The sequence below is a fragment of the Hemitrygon akajei genome, chromosome 19, assembly GCF_048418815.1.
Source record: "Hemitrygon akajei chromosome 19, sHemAka1.3, whole genome shotgun sequence".
Lineage (NCBI taxonomy): Eukaryota > Metazoa > Chordata > Chondrichthyes > Myliobatiformes > Dasyatidae > Hemitrygon > Hemitrygon akajei.
Genome location: NC_133142.1, coordinates 34,077,330 through 34,094,362, shown reverse-complemented (window position 1 = coordinate 34,094,362; position 17,033 = coordinate 34,077,330). Strand labels below are relative to the sequence as shown.

At 40.0% G+C, this 17,033-nt stretch overlaps 1 protein-coding gene across 5 annotated transcripts in view; it reads left to right on the top strand.

Annotated features, from left to right (window-relative positions):
* Positions 1 to 17,033, top strand: part of LOC140741871 (FERM domain-containing protein 4B-like) — a 316,280-nt gene that overhangs the window by 133,279 nt on the left and 165,968 nt on the right. For all 5 annotated transcript variants that reach the window (XM_073072370.1, XM_073072368.1, XM_073072369.1 and 2 more), the window contains exon 2: positions 13,541 to 13,606. In XM_073072370.1, coding sequence (XP_072928471.1) covers positions 13,541 to 13,606 — 66 coding nt within the window. The remainder of the gene's footprint in view (positions 1 to 13,540; positions 13,607 to 17,033) is intronic.

Sequence of the window (17,033 nt, the reverse complement as noted above, 5' to 3'; positions counted from 1 at the left end):
AGTGGGTTTAACCTAAGCTACAATGATCAATAATTTGTGCTCATGAGGTTTAACTTGAAGAAATATTCTCAAATATGGAAAATATCTATCTGATTATGAGTTCTTCATCTTTAAATTTCATTTTTTTACTACAATTGATGGAAGGAATGCTCTTGCGGAAAATCAAAATACACACTTCAAGTGGAATGTTTTTGCAACTAAAAATGGCTTTCAAAAATGGAAAGGATTCAAGGATAAATTAAATCCAGCTGTCTGAAGGATACAAAGATATATTTTGTAACTGACCTGAATACAGTAGTTCCTTCATAGAAGAACTCAAGTCTGGAGCTTTCTTCATTTAACGATACTAGGCTTAAGTGTCAAGTCTGTAAATGGTTTAACTGTAACTCTTATTTAATGATTAAACTGCTGTATCTTTTTTTAGATCATCAGGGGAACCAACAATTTAAATCTATCAGAATTCTGCTTTCACTTAATGTTGTAAATACTGAATTTAAGATGTACATTTCCAGTAAAGTATTAAAGAGGTGGTTGGTTTCCAGAAGCATTTTGTTAAAAACAGACTGATTTTTGAAGGGAATGCTCTGTTTCATAACATCTGTTAGATCTTCTGCAATTCATTTTTCTGCGGTCAAGTCTGATAGAAACTTGCAAAAAATTCCCATTTAGACATTCTGTTCAGTATTACTTGCCTTTTCTCCTGCAACAAGTGTCAGAATTTCATCTAAATGGCTCATAATATTGTAGCAAACTAAATTTATTGAAGCTTAGTATTTAACCATGACTCATTTGACTGCAATGCTAGGTAGAAGTTTGTAAAATGAACCCAAGAGTCCATAGCCTTCAGCTGGGTTTGTTGCCAAAGTGTATAATTTGGTCTCAATGAAGAATTGTACAATTTAGCAATGGACTTTTATTTTCCACCTGCCTTCTGAAACTTGCAAATATAAAAAAAGGAAACTCATTGCCAATGTTCCAGACTGGGGTATAATCATATAGAAACCAGACAGGCTGGAGCATTGCTGAGCCCCACCATAAAACTCTGCCAATAATCAACAGAAAGAAATAAGCACTCAGTTAAAGTGTAAGATCAATGGTCATGCATGAAATAAATGGAGAGAGTGCCTTCAAAATGTAGGAAGATAGAATTTTTTTACGGTTAGGACTTTATTCCTTGTAACCTAGAAGATTGAGAGGAGATTTGATTGAATTCTACAAAATTATGAGAGGTCTAGATAGGGTAAATGCAAGCACACTTTTTGCCCTGAGGTTGAGTGGGACCACAACCAGAGGTTTAAGGATGAAAGGTGAAAAGTTTAAGGGGAAAGTTCATTCAGGATCGTGAGTGGGTGGAATGAGCTAGCAGCACAAGTGGTGCATGTGAGCTTGATTTCAACGTTTAAGAGAAGTTTGGATGGCAGGAGGCTGGAGGGCTAAGGTTCTGGTGCAGGTTGATTGGAGTAGGCAAGTTAAATGTTTCAGCACAGACTAGATGGGCCAAAAGGCCTGTTTCTGTGCTATACTTTTCTATAACTCTATGACTAAAAAGGGAAAAAAAATCTCCTTCACCCCCACATCACTAATTTGGGCAGTAAACCTTTTGTTCATTAAGGAATCTGACAATGGTGGTGTTAACATTCTACATGGCCTTAAGGTGCCTAATTATGCATTATCTTACATTGAGATTGCATTCCTTCCCTTCAAGGCATTCACTTCATTTTGATGCTCTTGGAAGATAGTAGGATTTTGCAACTCCCAGATCTTTAATTGACAACCTCGCTGATTAGCCATGTGATTTGGTGAACATGGGCTGCTTGCTGTCATCATGGTGGCCAATGAAGATGCATTGTTTTGGCAAGATCTCGGCTCAGAGTATATGATTGTGGATTTAAGATATCTCATTTTTACGATCATTTTCAGAATTTTCTGTCATTAAATTTTCTTTTATGTGCCACATGTTAGTTTTTTCCTAATAATTGTTGAAAAATGGATCACAACAGGATCCAGATGGTCAGCTTCAGGAGCTCAACAATGCCAGTTCTCCAAACAAAGCCAAAGGGCTTTGAAATATGGCCATTTTCCAAGATTACTGTTGGTCAACAGCTAGTGATATCATTTTAACATTTTAAATTAACCCTTCCTTGCCCTGCATCTCATTTCACATTTCACTGATGTCGAGCAGCATTAAATCAGCCCCCTCTCCAAGACAATGACTCAGTGTCAGCATCACTTGTTCCTACTAGTTAAACCAGTGAAAGAAATGCTATAGAAACACCCAAATCAATCAGGATTAGGAATCCTACTTAAACTTTCCTGCAAGGGGAAACAAAAGAGGGAAGAATGGCAGCATTAATTGGCAGAAAGTAAGAACTTAGAACAGAGAACAATGCAGCATGGGAACAGGCCCTTTGACCCACAATGGTGTGCTGAATTAATTACATTTGTAATTAAATGCTTAGCCATTTCTGCCTACACAAATCCATATCCCTCCATTTTCTGCATATTCATGAGCTCTGGTCTATTTGCCTCCACGGTCACCCCGGCAACGCACTCCATGCATCTACCACTCTCCGTGTAAGCAAGAGCTTGCCCCCAACATCGTCTTTGATCTTGGCCCCACTCACCTTAAATTCGTGATCTACATATATAATTAGACTTTGCAGCCATGGGGGTTAAAGGATGCTCTGTGCCTGGCAACCTTATAAACTTCTGTCAGGTTCCCTCAGCCTCCCCTGCTCCAGAGAAATTGACCCAGGTCTGTCCAATCTCTCCATATGGCACATACCCTCCAATCCAGGAAGCTTCCTGCTTATCCTCTTCTGCCCTGTCTGCAAAGCCTCCACATATCCCTATAATGGGGTGACCTGACTCCAGATGAAGCCTAACCAGAGTTTTATAAAACTGCAATATAACTTTCTCACTCATGCATATGCCTTCTAAACTATCCTACCAATGTGGCAGCCACTTTCCAGAAACTATGGATGCCATGATCTTAGAACCAAAGATTCCTCTGTACATCAGAATCAAAATCAGATTTGTTATCACTGAATTAACTAGTGTGGTTTGTTGTTTTGTAGCACCATCAACACTGTTTGGAGGGCTAAGATTAACTGTGATATTTGACGTCCCAAACTGCAAGACCTCACAGTTGGCCAGATTAAACTCCATCTGCCATTTCTCTGCCCATATCTGAAACTGGTCTATAACCCACTGTATCTTTTATATATAAATGACTTTTATGAAAATGTAGTTACTAAGTATATAAATGAATCATATGGTTTATATATATCTGTAGTAATGAGACCGATTTGAGTAGGGATCATAAGGTAAAAGAGGCGGTGATCATAATATGATATAATTCACACTATCATATGATAACTCTGCAGTTTGAGAGGGAGTAACTAAAGTCAGTTGTATCAGTGTTACACTGGAGTGAAGGGAATTACAGAGGCATGAGAGAGAAGCTGGCCAAAGTTGATTGGAAGGGGACACTAGCAGGGATGGACAGCTTAATAGCAATGGCTGGAATTTCTGGGAGCAATTTGGAAGGTGCAAGATGGATACATTCCAAAGATGAAGAAGTACTCTAAAGTGATGATGGCGCAACCATGGCTGATGAAAGAAGCAAAGAAATAAGAAATAGGGGCAGAAGTAGGCCATCTGGCCCATTGAGCCTGCTCTGCCATTCAATAAGATCATGGCTGATTTGATCATGGACTCATCTCCACCTGCCTGCTTTTTTCCCCATAACTCTCAATTCCCCTACTATGCAAAAATCTATCTAACCTTTTCTTAAATATATTTACTAAGGTAACCTCCACTGCCTTATTGGGCAGAGAATTCCACAGATTCACCACTCTTTGAGAAAAGCAGTTCCTCCTCATCTCCATCCAAAATCTACTCCCCGGAATCTTGAGGCTATGTCCCCTAGTCTCACCTACCAGTGGAAACAACTTTCTTGCCTCTATCTTATCTATCCCTTTCATAATTTTATATATTTCTATAAGATCTCCTCTCATCCTTCTGAATTCCAGTGAGTACAGTCCCAGGTGACTCAATCTCTCCTCATAGTCTGACCCCCTCATCTCTGGAATCAAATTGGTGAACCTCTTCTGCATTGCTTCCAAAGCCAGTATATCCTTCCTCAAGTAAGGAAACCAGAACTGTATGTGGTACTCCAGATGCGGCCTTATCTGTACCCTGTACAGTTGTAGCATAACCTCCCTACTCTTAAATCCAATCCCTCTAACAATGAAGGGCAATGTTCCATTTACCGCCTTGATAGCCTGCTGCACCTGCAAACCAATATTTTGAGATTCATGCGCAAACACTCACAAGTCCTTCTGCAGGACATGAAAGTCAAAGAGAGGGCACATAATAGAGCAAAAATCAGCAGGAAGTTAGAGGATTGGGAAGCTTTTAAAAAGCAATGGAGGCCAACTAAAAAAAAGTCATAAGGAGAGAAAAGATGAAATATGAAGGTAAGCTAGCCAATAATATAAAAGATGCTAAAAGATTTTTCAGATGTATAAAGTTCAAAGCAAATTTATTGTCAAAATTCATATGTCACCATAAGTTCATTTTCTTATGGGCGTATACAGTAAATCCAAGCCAAAAAAAAGTCAATGCAAGATGGCTCCTAATAGGTGGTCAACCAACCAATATGCAAAAGGCAATAAACTGTGCAAATACAAAAGAGAAAATAATAATAATAATAATTAATAAGTGATAAATATTGAGAATAAGATGAGTCCTTGAAAGTGAGTCCATAGGTTGTGGGAACAATTCACTGATGGAGAGAATGAAGTTATCCACGCTGGCCAGGGGCCTGATGATGGAGGGGTAATAACTGCATCCTAACCCTGTGGTGTTGGTCTTTGACAATGGATGTTGCCTTTATGCTACTGTGCTCTATGGTGGGTAGGGCTTTACTCGTGATGGACTTTGTCATATCCACTACTTCTTGTAGGAATTTTCCATTAAATGGCTTTTGCGTTTCCATGCCAGTCTGTGATGCAACCAGTTAATTTTCTTTCCACCACACATCTATAGAAGTTTGTCATAGTTTTAGATATCACGCCTAATCTTCGCAAACTTCAGAGGAGGTAGAGGCCCTGCCTTGCTTTCTTCATAATTGTACTTGTGTTCTGGGCCCAGGACAGTTCTATCAACCTCTGCCTTAAATATACCAAATGATTTGGCCTCTACAGCCATCTGTAGCAATGAATTCACCACTCTGTGACTAAAGAAATTCCTCATCTCTGTTCTGAGGTTGTGTCCTCTGGTCTTAGACTCCCCCACCATAGAAAACATTCTCTTCTCATCCATTCTTTCAAGGCCATTCAACATTCGATAGGTTTCAATGAGATTTCTCCTTCTTGCCTCCCCCCACCATTCTTCTGAATTCTAGTGAGTATAGGCCCAGAGCCATCAAACACTCCTCAGTAAATAGCAAAAGGACTTTCAAACATGATTTGAAGCTTCAGAGATGAAATTAGTAAGCTAGCCTCCAAGAGAGGAAAATACCAGGTTGGATTGAGGAGAAGGGAAGGAAGAATTTCAGCATGCATAGAGACTGTTAAAAAAACAATGTGTTATCATGAGTTGGAGAGAGTATGATGTCTTGATAAACAAAATCCAACAAGAGTACCTTTTTTTTGCATTGAGTGGAGAAGTTGGACAGGAAAGGGTGACCCTTGGAACAACTTCCGTGAAAGACTGTGTTTGGTTTACAACAGAACCCGCCTCTGGCTCTGCTGGGAATATTTCAGCAGTCACCAAGAACAGATGTGGTTCAGTATCGGCAGAAGGAAACTGAATTAAAACATTTTCCGCAAGGAATAGATCATCTGTAGCTAATGATGAAATGTGTTTCAAAGTAGGAGCAAAACTAATTCATCTCTAAATGGCAAACCGTGTTTCAATTTTTTAAGAAACTGTAACCATAAATTTTAACATTGGGGAAAAATGCGTCATACGAAGTGTCAAACTGTGTTAGCATGCTGCTAGATTCCAGAAAATGTTGCAACTATAATACCAGTATGTATCTATGACCATTAAGCGACGAACAAAATAATACCACGTAGATCGTAATTACCCCTCTAAGAGTAAAGAGGTGTGTCACACCTCAAAAATTCACATCAAGTCTTTTCTTTTTGGTGCTGTACCTCCAGCTTTCACCACCTTGGGCCATGTTCTGAAAGTAGGCAGCAGGAGATGATGGGCTATTTGTAATATGCAAATTGCCGTTGTTAAACATCCCGTCCAGGAATTTAAATGAGATTATTCAGATTGGAGAACTAAACAACATCACAGTCCAAATGCACCTGTGGAAAAACAATGACAATGAGAGTGTTCTCAACGTGGGAGAAGGCCAGAGGAAAATGTGTAAGAATGCAAAACCTACGTCTGCCACAGTTGCTAAGGTGGAGCTCCAAAAGGTGAAGAGCTATCAGGCCTTGTTTTTTTTTGCCTCCAAATCTGCCAATGTCGTATTCTAGTGCAGTTTTCTCTTTGGAGCTGAGTGATACACATTGACAGTTCTTCCGAAAGGTTCATTGTAAACAACAGAGCAACCTCTGCATCCAAGCATACAAAGATCATCCACTCAATATGAATTGAATGCCAGCAAAAGTAGAACCTCCTAATGTTTCTGATACCCTATCATAGAGGTTTTAGACAGCAGCAAGTGAGAGGATCTGGGCCATCGATTCACTCTGGATGAGCTAACAAGCACTATCAGTTACTTTGCGGGAATAAAATACCTGGAAATTATGACTTCCCTCTTGAGTTGCACATGGATGTGTGGGGGCGGGTGTGCGCAGATCTGCTGGGCACATACAGGCCAATGCTTCTAGCTGGATACATGTTAGAACTCTAAAAGAACGGAATCATCGCCCTCATTAACAAGCCAAAAGAGGAGATGGAAAAGATGAGAACTTGGTAACCCATCCTGGTGCTAAACATGGATTAGAAAATTATGTCCAAATGAGTTAAATCAGTCTGGGAGTTGTCATTCACCCAATCACATATGCACCCTAACCAGTAGGAGAGTCTCCCATAGTCTTGCGCTACACAGGAATATGATTGCCTAAATACATAATTGAGCAGTGAACACTTGTCCAAATAGCTAGGTCTTTGGAGACTGCAGGGGATGGATGTTTTCTCCAAAGTGGGGTTTGGAAAGAATCTGCAGACTGATACAACAGCTCTACATGGGCAATATCAATGGAATCCAAATTAATGGTTGGTAAATGAAAAATTTCCACTCAAATCTGAAGTTCCACAAAGCCACCTTTTCGCCCTTCTCGTTCTCATGTTCCTATACTACATGGAGCTCTTTGGAAGTTCATCAGGAAGGATGTGTGCCTAGAGGTCACAGTGAAGGCATTCATATCAGTTTCCTTGTGCACAGACCAAAGGTTCATTTTTATTATCAAAGTTTGTATGGAGAATACAGTACAGCTCTGAGATTTGTCTTCTCCAGATAGCCATAGAATGTAGAAAATCAAATAAGTAGTTGAAAGAAATCACACTGCACAAAAAAAACAAAAAATCTGCAAGCCTCAAGCAACCCCAACCCCTCCCTCACACAAGAACACGCAGATTACCCACACCCCCAGCCCGCCAATCTGTAATAAGAAAGAATGGACGAGAACACACAAAGAAAAGATAGAACCGAACTGAACCATGTCACCATCTTCTGCCCAGATACACTGTGGATCTGCAGTCAGTTTGAACTGGTGTTGAGGGAGCCAGAGTTGAATGCAGTAAAAAGAAGGCTGTGAAAGAAGGAACCTGAGATGGGGAGTGATGAGAAAAAGAAAGGCTTTAAACTGGAGGGCAGGAGCTGAAATCTGGAAACTGCAAGACTCCAGGAGCCAATCAAAAAAAAAAATGTGGATAAGATGATTATTAAGGATGGAACATGGGAGGCTGGGCCAGATGTTAGTGGAATATTTCAGTGTGTAAGTGACAAAGTAAGTGATAGCAACAGCAAATAGGCTTCAGCAGGGACAAAGATAGGCATAGTTACAGGATGGATCTGGGCATTTTTTAGTGGGAAGGAAGTAAGTTATGAGTCAAATGGGATCGTATAACTTGTGGTTCAATTTGAGACAATGGGTGGAGAGAGGATGGAATTGTTGGCAAAGTTGCTTCAGTTTAGCGTGTTTCCCGAAAACACTGCTTTGTTCTTGGCAATGTTTAACCAGGGGAACTTATGACATATCTTGTTCTGGATGCTATACAGAAAAACAGTGGTGGCAATGTAATTGAGGGGAGAGAAGGCTGGAGATGAGAGAAGTAAAGATGTGTTTCACACACGTGATATCTTCAGCTGATCTCACAAAGGGGCACTGCCTGGAGCTTGAGGAGGGAAGAAACAAGAATGCATTCCTGCAGGACTCCAGATCAATGCCATCCTGTGTTGTCTTTGGACAGGTAGGAGTGGAAGCAAGCAAAGGCTGCTTGGCTGCACAGGCCGACAAAGGGGGGCCATCGATGGAGGATAAATGTGCCCAAAACTAGAAAGTTGGAGGAGAATGTCTCATGGCAACTGTCACAGTGTATTATTTGTTCATTTGAGTTGGAGTGTTTTACTTCATTTATTAGAGAGATCCAATCAGTGAATTTTGAAGTTGAATAAATTTTGACCATTGTATAAGAGAGGTCATCAGTCTTCTGGGAAAGGAGAATCAATAGGAGGCTTTTAGAGGAAGAAGAAACAATTTGAAAAGGAGAAGAGTGGATGGGAATAAGGAATTAGTTACAGAGTTCGCCCTGGAGCCTGGAAATAAATAATGAAATGGGGAATAAGGAACTAGTTATATTATCTGTTTGCCTGGGAGCCTTGATAGTAAATTATAAAACAGAGGATAAGGAACTAGTTACATTATTGGTTTGCCTGGGACCCTGGATAGTAAATAATAAACTATTTCACTGTATAGTCTTCCTTGCAAATGTGTGTATTTCCCCTTTATTTTTTTTCTCTGGCCATGATCTCAATTTCACCAAAGTTACTTCAGAAGCTTATTTCATAGAAACATAGAAAACCTACAGCACAATACAGGCCCTACAGCCCACAATGCTGTGCCAAGCACGAACTTACTTTAGAAATTACCTCGGGTTACCCATAGCTCTCCATTTTTCTAAGCTCCATGTACCTATCCAGGAGTCTCTTAAAAGACCCTGTTGTATCTGCCTGCACTGCTTTCGCCAGCAGCCGATTCCACGCACTGGCCACCCTCTGTGTTTTTTTAAAAAACGTACTCCTGACATATCCTCTGTACCTACTACCTACTTCTTTCTTTAAAGCAATATAAAATGATATCAGACAGTTATTCAGTTCAATGCTTAAAGCCATGTATAAAAAATTTTAATTCAAGATTTTTTAAAAAATAAAATATTGTGCCTTTTGTTGTTTCTAATTTATCTTGCTCTGTAACACTTATTGGGGCTACTTCATTACCAACATTGTTTCCACAGACTGTACACATAAAAGAGAGTGGTTTACTTACATGGCAAAAGAAACTGCAAATTCAGACTCACCACATGACTCTCATGCCCAGTGGGATCCCAACACATGTTTGCACATAAATAGTTGCAATATGCCCGTGCATATACAAAGACTTAAATACTGGCTATGCAATTAAAAATAATTTCTATTAAACACATAGCACTGTAAACTTGATGGTTTCTGCTCCAAAGGAGAGAGACATTTTTGGGGAATCAAAGTGAAAATTCAAGCAACAACCTTCTGATTTTAATAAGGGAACCATCTGTCAGCTTGATACCGCATGCTGTGAGCACGAGGATTTCTTTAGCAGTGCTACCAAGAAAGCACCCCTGAAATGCACAAATGTAATTTACAGCATTCCATCTTGTCAAAGCCGTGAATCACATCTGTTCTGCCACTTTTATAGCCTTAATTATAGTATGATAGTGTGAATTAAAAATTTGATCATGCCACACAAAGCTAAATATTGCCACTTTATATTTTTCATCAAATAAGTCAGGTCAGTAATCTGAGAAGGGCTAGTACAGTTAGTCTATTCAGTCCATCATTTTTATGTTGACCTCCACCTGCTCTTTTCTTTGCCCTGCATATTTTCAATTAAATGGCAAATTTGCTCGAAAGATTGTGCCTGAAGTAGTGTGTTCAGGTTCATAGAACTCTGAGACTCCCTCTGCTTTCAAATGATGCCCTTTGTCCACCATTCTCTTCCACTGGAAGTACCATTCTCTTTATTTATTCTACCAACCCCTTTTACTCTTGAACAACTCTAAACTGGTATGCTCTCAGGAGAACAATTCTGGCTTCTTTAGGCCCTACTCAGAACAGAAATCCTAATTTTTTGTACTACTCCAGAAAATTACCTTTGATATACTTCTTAAAGTGTAGTTTCCAAATCCAAGCATTTATGTTCCAGCTAAGGCCTAACTACTGCTTTATCGGGATTTAACATACTCATTGCTTTCATCGTACTCTTGAAACTAACAATCTTATAAGTCATTAGTCAATCCCTGGACCACTTAAAAGTGTATTGGCACTTATCAAAGTCTTTATTGAGAGAAACAGGCCCTTCTGGCCCAACGAGCCCTTGCTACCCAATTACACCCAAAGCTGATGACTTATTTCTATTCTAGTGCCATCTGATAGAAAATGCTCACCCATTTGGTAAATCCATTAAAGTTTCGGGAGAGGACGATACCATTAATCATCTGCAGCCCAATGACATCCGCAATGTGTTCTCAATCTCAATTCCTTCAGTTAGGCTATTAAGTGTATGCCTCCTGTTGCATTGCCATTGACACTCGAAGCCCCATTCTCTGAAATTCACTGTCAAAGCTCATTTGTCTCTAGCTGTTCATCTTAGACATTGCATTAAATCTGCTTTAACCAGAGATTTTACAACACCCTATGCTGGCATCAATCCCTGCAGTCTATCTATTTCTCATTTTTCATCTCTGCTGCATATAGGAGCATTTCTCTCTAATTAATTTTCTATATAAATGCAAATTGGTGCTGTGATGAGGCAGACTTCTGAAGAAAACAGTTGTCTGACTCCTGATTTAGTGTTTTCTTATTAATAATGCATCACTGTTAGATGATCAATTAATGTAAGGCACAGAAATGCAAAATGTTAAATAGATAGTATGAGTAACACTGTTGCATTGGTGAAATATATTTAAAAATATGATTGAAATCATATCTACTCAACGATATTGCATCTGCTGACTGATCCTATTTGTGTCTCTGAATTTTCATTAAGCAAAGATAACCGTGGTAAAGAGAGAAACCTCAACACATTTGTAACATGTCGAGTGAGATAACTGTGGACTCAGAGAATTTCATTTTCTCAGTTTTGTGCACCTATCACAAATGGTTCATTTGTGCAGAAAAGGCCTCCAGCTCTGCTCAAAAGGAATTCCTCTTGGTGTCTTGGCCAATTCATTTGTTCCTCAGTCAACATTTTCGACGGTTATTCATTTAATTTGAACCATGCTCTGTAAAAAGAAAATCAATGACTCAACTTCAAGGTATTCTTCTGTATATGTTTGACTTCGGAATTTTCTTTAAGAGAAATAATAAATGACATACTGTATCTGTAAATACTTACCCTTCTCCCCCTCTGCAGGCTCCAAGGATCCCTAATCCAGTTTGAGCAATAGTATTTGGAAAGAAGCTAGAAGTTAATCTAATGTTGAAAACAGTAAATATATCAAAGGAAATGAGGCTTGCTCTTCCCTAGATAATATGAGGGGAAATCGGGAAAATGGCAAAAGGAAACAAATAAAAAGAAATGGAATACTGAGAAATATAATTGGATCAACCTCTAAGCAAAATAGATGACTTTGCAGTAAGCATTCTTTCTCTGTAAAATGTGATTATCACACAAAAAAAGTTTGTGTAGATGGTTAGGCACTTGTAAAATTCGGTCCCATAGAAGAGACTTGAAATTTTGAAGCAGAGTGCGAAGTATATGCCACTATTTCAAGCACTTGGCCCCTGAAATCAAAGAATAATTTCCATCCTTTAGTAGTGGGACCATTATTGCTGTAATAACGTGAAACTGATACTATGGAAAAAATGGCAAAGGAAGGCAATATGCCATCTGTCGCTGGCCTATCAGTCCAGATTTGTAACTGGGGTTGACTCTTAATTACCCCACTCGATAATCCTAGCAAGTTACTCACTTCCCAATTAAGAATGGATATCAAATATTGGCCATGGTGGTGACATCCACAGCGATGAACAATTGAAATAAACTGCAACATTGACTCAGAAGGACTGCTTTAGAGAGAAAAAAAACCATCTGAGGAACAGGATAAATTTGATGCAGACAAGTTGTCTTGTTGAAATCTGCTTTTGTGAAGAAGTAATCATAGAAATGTAGCAAGTGTTGAAATGGGATTGTTGCAGTGCACTTTGTATATATTTGTCTAAAACTGAAGAGGGAGATTAAACAGCCTCTGGTGGGAGGTGGGAGGTGGGGATGACTGAGCATTGTGCTTTCAGGCAAGAATTAATGAAATGGTAATTTAAACAACATTCTGTTCCCAGATCTGCCCAAGGTCAAAGGAAAATTGATCAGGTGGTTGGAGCTCTGCTCTTATAACTTAATATACGAGCACAAGACAATAGTAGGCTATTCAGCCTCTCAAGTCTGACCTGCCAGTCAATATGATCATGGCTGATCTGGACCCGGCACCATCTCTTTATCTGTGCTAGTTCCCCAATCTTTAAGAAATTTATCTACTTATTAAGTGATCTAACTTCCTCAACATTTAAAAAGTGATGTTGAATAAACAACTCTGGGACAGTAAGACCTGTCACTCTGTTCCTAGTACCACAGTGTTTTGGATTAGCTCAGATTATTTCTGGGATTTGTCAGTGTGCAGCAGTAACAGGTTGCATAGTACTGATGCAATGAGAGAATTTTAAATGTCATCTTTTTAAATAGGAGCGGACTTGATGGGCCGAATTCTGCTTCTATATCTTATGTTTGTTTGGGTATGCAAAGTAACCATCTAATTGATAATTATTAGTTTTTTTTTAATGTGTTTACAAGATTTAGGGGTTTGTTTCCACTGCACTTGTGTTCGGTGCATTGTTAAAGAAATACCACCTGGAAACTTTTTCCCAGTCGGTAGTATTGTGTTCTTTGTGGTTTCAACAGCTGACTGAACTTTACCTCCCAAATTCATTCTAATGATTTCAACTAAGTGGGGGGAAGGAAACTGCGCAAGAAACAGGCACAATCATAGTATTTATTGCAATCTTTGTATTGGAAAAAAGTTGGAATTTCCCCATGGGGATGAATAAAGTATCTATCTATCTATCTATCTAGTTTTTGTCATGCAGCAGTACAAGTAATCTCTTAATCTATTTGCTTATCTGTATGTAGTTCATACACAAGTGCCTTGCTCTCATATACAGAATTTTTCATGCATTAAATTGGATCAAATCAATTTCCGAATGCAGAACAATAATTTTAATAATGCTCTGTCCATTGCTCTGTCTTTTTACCTTTTATAGATGGTGGAAGGTAGACACTGTCAAGTTAATCTCCTAGATGACAGAAAACTGGAGCTACTAGTTCAGGTAAGGAATTCTATGTCTGTTGGGTAGTCCTTTGAATCATGCTTGATTTGCTTTACTCTGGCTTTGTGGGTACAGAAGCGACCAATGAGGCATTTGCAGGAACTGTAGACACCTTCTACTTATGGAGAAAGAGGTGAATGAAAGAACTGGTGTACAGGTATTGCATTCATTCTGTGTGCTCTTTCCACATGGATTCAGTTCCCAAGTGTTCAGAATACACCATCTCAGCTCTCAGTCATCACAGATCAGGCGTTCCCAGAAGTCAGTGGGAAGACTTTTTTCAAGGTCGCCTTGGCATGTTAGTTGAACCCATTTGTTGGTCTTCCTGAGTGCCCGTTGCTGTAGCAAAGCTTGGAATAGAGTCATTTTCAGGATTCTGGTGTCAGGTCTGAGAACAACATGCTTTAACTGATAAACTCTGTTAAATTAGGAACTTACTGATGAGGATGTTGCCTTAGCTTCATGTACTTAAGCTTCCAGTAGGTTTTCAAGAATTTTATGGAGGCAGCCTTTGGCTACTTGACAGAGATGGCCCAGGTCGCAGAACCTTAGGAGGGCAGGGACCACTACTGTCTAGTCAACATGAATTTTGTTCCAAATCAAACGTGCACTTGATTAAAAGCTGTGCCAGTGCTTTGATGGCAATGGTGAATTTCACTGAGAGATAGCTCATAAGGTGGGGGAAGTGGTCCATATTTTCATGGCTCTTTACGATGCTGTAGGAATAGGTTAGTAGAGAACCTTTGTCTTGTGGATGCCTGTCTGCCTCAGTTCCTGAGGAGATGTTAGGTTGTGCATTGTGCAATAGAGATTTCAAAAGGAACAATCAGCGGCAGTTGGAACATTCTGTGCGCCACAGTACCTAAGGGGACATTGGATTGCTCGTAGTGAGAGACTGATTTCAAAAGAAGCAAGTGGGGACAGTCCGCACATTCTGCATGCTATGTTTTTTGTGGAGATGTTATGTTCTACATAATTAGGCACTTGGCAAAAGCCAACAAAAAGAAGCATGGTTTATGTAGAGTGGCTATAGTGAGACTGGCCATTGTTTGAGTGGGCAAACGTTAGAATGGGGAGTGGAAGCTTTGACTTAAGAGGCTTAGACAAGAAGGGGTGAAGGCTGTAGATAGATTTATTTTGTTTAATTTTTCAGTTAGAGCAGTGGTAATGCCAGACAGATAGTGAAATGCTCTTCCTGCGGGATGTGGAAAGGCAGGGCAATCTCCAGTATCCCTGATGACTACATTGCGAGAATTGCATGTAGCTGTAGATGGTTTACAGACCATGTTAAGGAATCCTGAAAAGTGAGTTCAGGGGGTTGGGTGCTAAGTTTAACGACGGGACCTCAAGAGTCGTGATCTCAGGATTGCTATCCGTGACATGTGCTCATGAGGCCAGAAACAGGAAGATAATACAATTTAGCACATGGTGAAGGAGATGGTGCAGGAGGGAGAGCTTCAGATCTTTGGATCATTGGGCTCTCTTCCAGGGAAAGTGGAACCTGTACAGATGGGATGGTTTTCAGCTGAACTGGAGGGGGATTAATATTCCTTGCGAGAAGATTTGTTAGTGCTGCACGGAGTGGGGGGGGGGGGGGGACTAGAACCAGAGGTCAAGAGGAGATAGTGGGAGTGGCTGTGGAGAAAGATGTTGCTCAGCCTACATAAGAAGTCAGCAGTTGACCATGGTGGGACTAATGTTCTGAGTGGTGTATATTTCAATGCAATGAGTACTGTAGGAAAGCTGGATGAGCTTGGGGGATAGATCAGCAGCACGACTTTGCAGCCATTAGTGATACTTAGTGCCGGAAGGGCAGAATTGGCAGCTCAGTGTTCCAGGGTTCTGAGTTTTAGATGTGATAGAATGGGAGAGTGAACAGGGGTAGAGGTGGTATTACTAGTCTGAAAAAATGTCATGGCAGTGCTCAGACAGGCTGGAGAGCTCGTATACTGAGGCTAAGTGGGTGGAACTGAGGAATAAGAAAGGGACGGCCAGGTTAAGGGGGTTATATTAAACACCACCGAATAGACAGTGGGATTTAGAGGAGCACATTTGTAGAGAGATCGCAGAGTGTTGCTAGAAGCATAAGGTGGTGATAGTCAATGATTTTAACTTTTCAGTTATTGACTGGGACTCCAACACTGTAAAAGGACTGGATGGAATAGAGTTTGTCAAATGTGTTCAGGAAAGTTTCCTTAATCAATACATAGAGTTCCCAACTATACAGTGTGAGACATTAGATCTCCTATTAGGGAATGAGACAGGGAAGGTGACAGAAGTTTGTGTGATCATCATAATGTCATTAGTTTCAGGATAATTATGAAGGATAGGTTTGGTCTTCAAGTTGACATAAAATGGCGAAAGGCCAATTTTGATGGTATCAGAAAGGATCTGGCAAGTGTGGATTGGGACAGGTTGTTTTCTGGCTAGTAATTGGGAGGCCTTCAAAGGTGAAATTTTGAGTGTACAGAGAATGTATCTTCCTGTTAGAATAAAATGCAAGGGCAACAGGTTTAGGGAACCTTGATTTCTGAGAAATATTGAGACCCTGGTTAAGAAGGAGGAGGGGATACATAACAGGTATAGGCAGGAAGGAACAAATTAAGTACTTGAGTATAAGAAATGCAAAAGAACACATAAAAAGGAAATCAGGAGGCCTAAAAGAAGGCATAAGGCTGCTCCAGCAGACATGTGAAGGAGAATCCCATGGGCTTCTACAGATATATTAATTGATAAAGGATAGCAAGGTACAGAATTAGTCCTCTTGAAGATTATCAGTAGTGGGTAAGTTATTGAAAGTTATTCTGAGGGATCAGATTTATAAATATTTGGATAGAAGGGGTTTGGTTAGGGATAGTCAACATGGCTTTGTGCATGGTAGGTTGTGTCTAACCAATCTTAATAGTGTTTTTGAGGAAGTTACCAGGAAAATTGATGAAGGCAATGCAGTGGATGTTGTCTACACGGCTTTAGCCATGCCTTTGACAAGGTCCTACATGGGAGGTTGATCAGGAAGGTTCAGTCGCTCAGCATTCAGGATAAATGTGTATTAGACAGTAGCTTCACGGGAGAAGCCAGAGACTAGTGGTAGATGGTCGCCTCTCTGACTGGACACCTGTGACAAGTGGCGTGCCCCAAGCAAACGTGCTGGGTCTGTTGTTGTTTGTCATCTATATTAGTGACCTGGATGTTAAGGTGGTAAACTAGATGAGCAAATTTGCAGATAACACTAAGATTGGAGGCATAGTGGATGGTGAGGAAGACCATTAAAGTTTGCTGCTGGATCTGGACCAGCTAGAAAAATGTGCTGAAAAATGGCAGAAGGAATTTAAAGCAGACACGAGTGAGCTGTTGCACTTTGAAGGAACAAACCAGGGTTAGACTTGCATGTTGACCAGTAGGGCACTGAGGAGTGTGGTAGAACAGA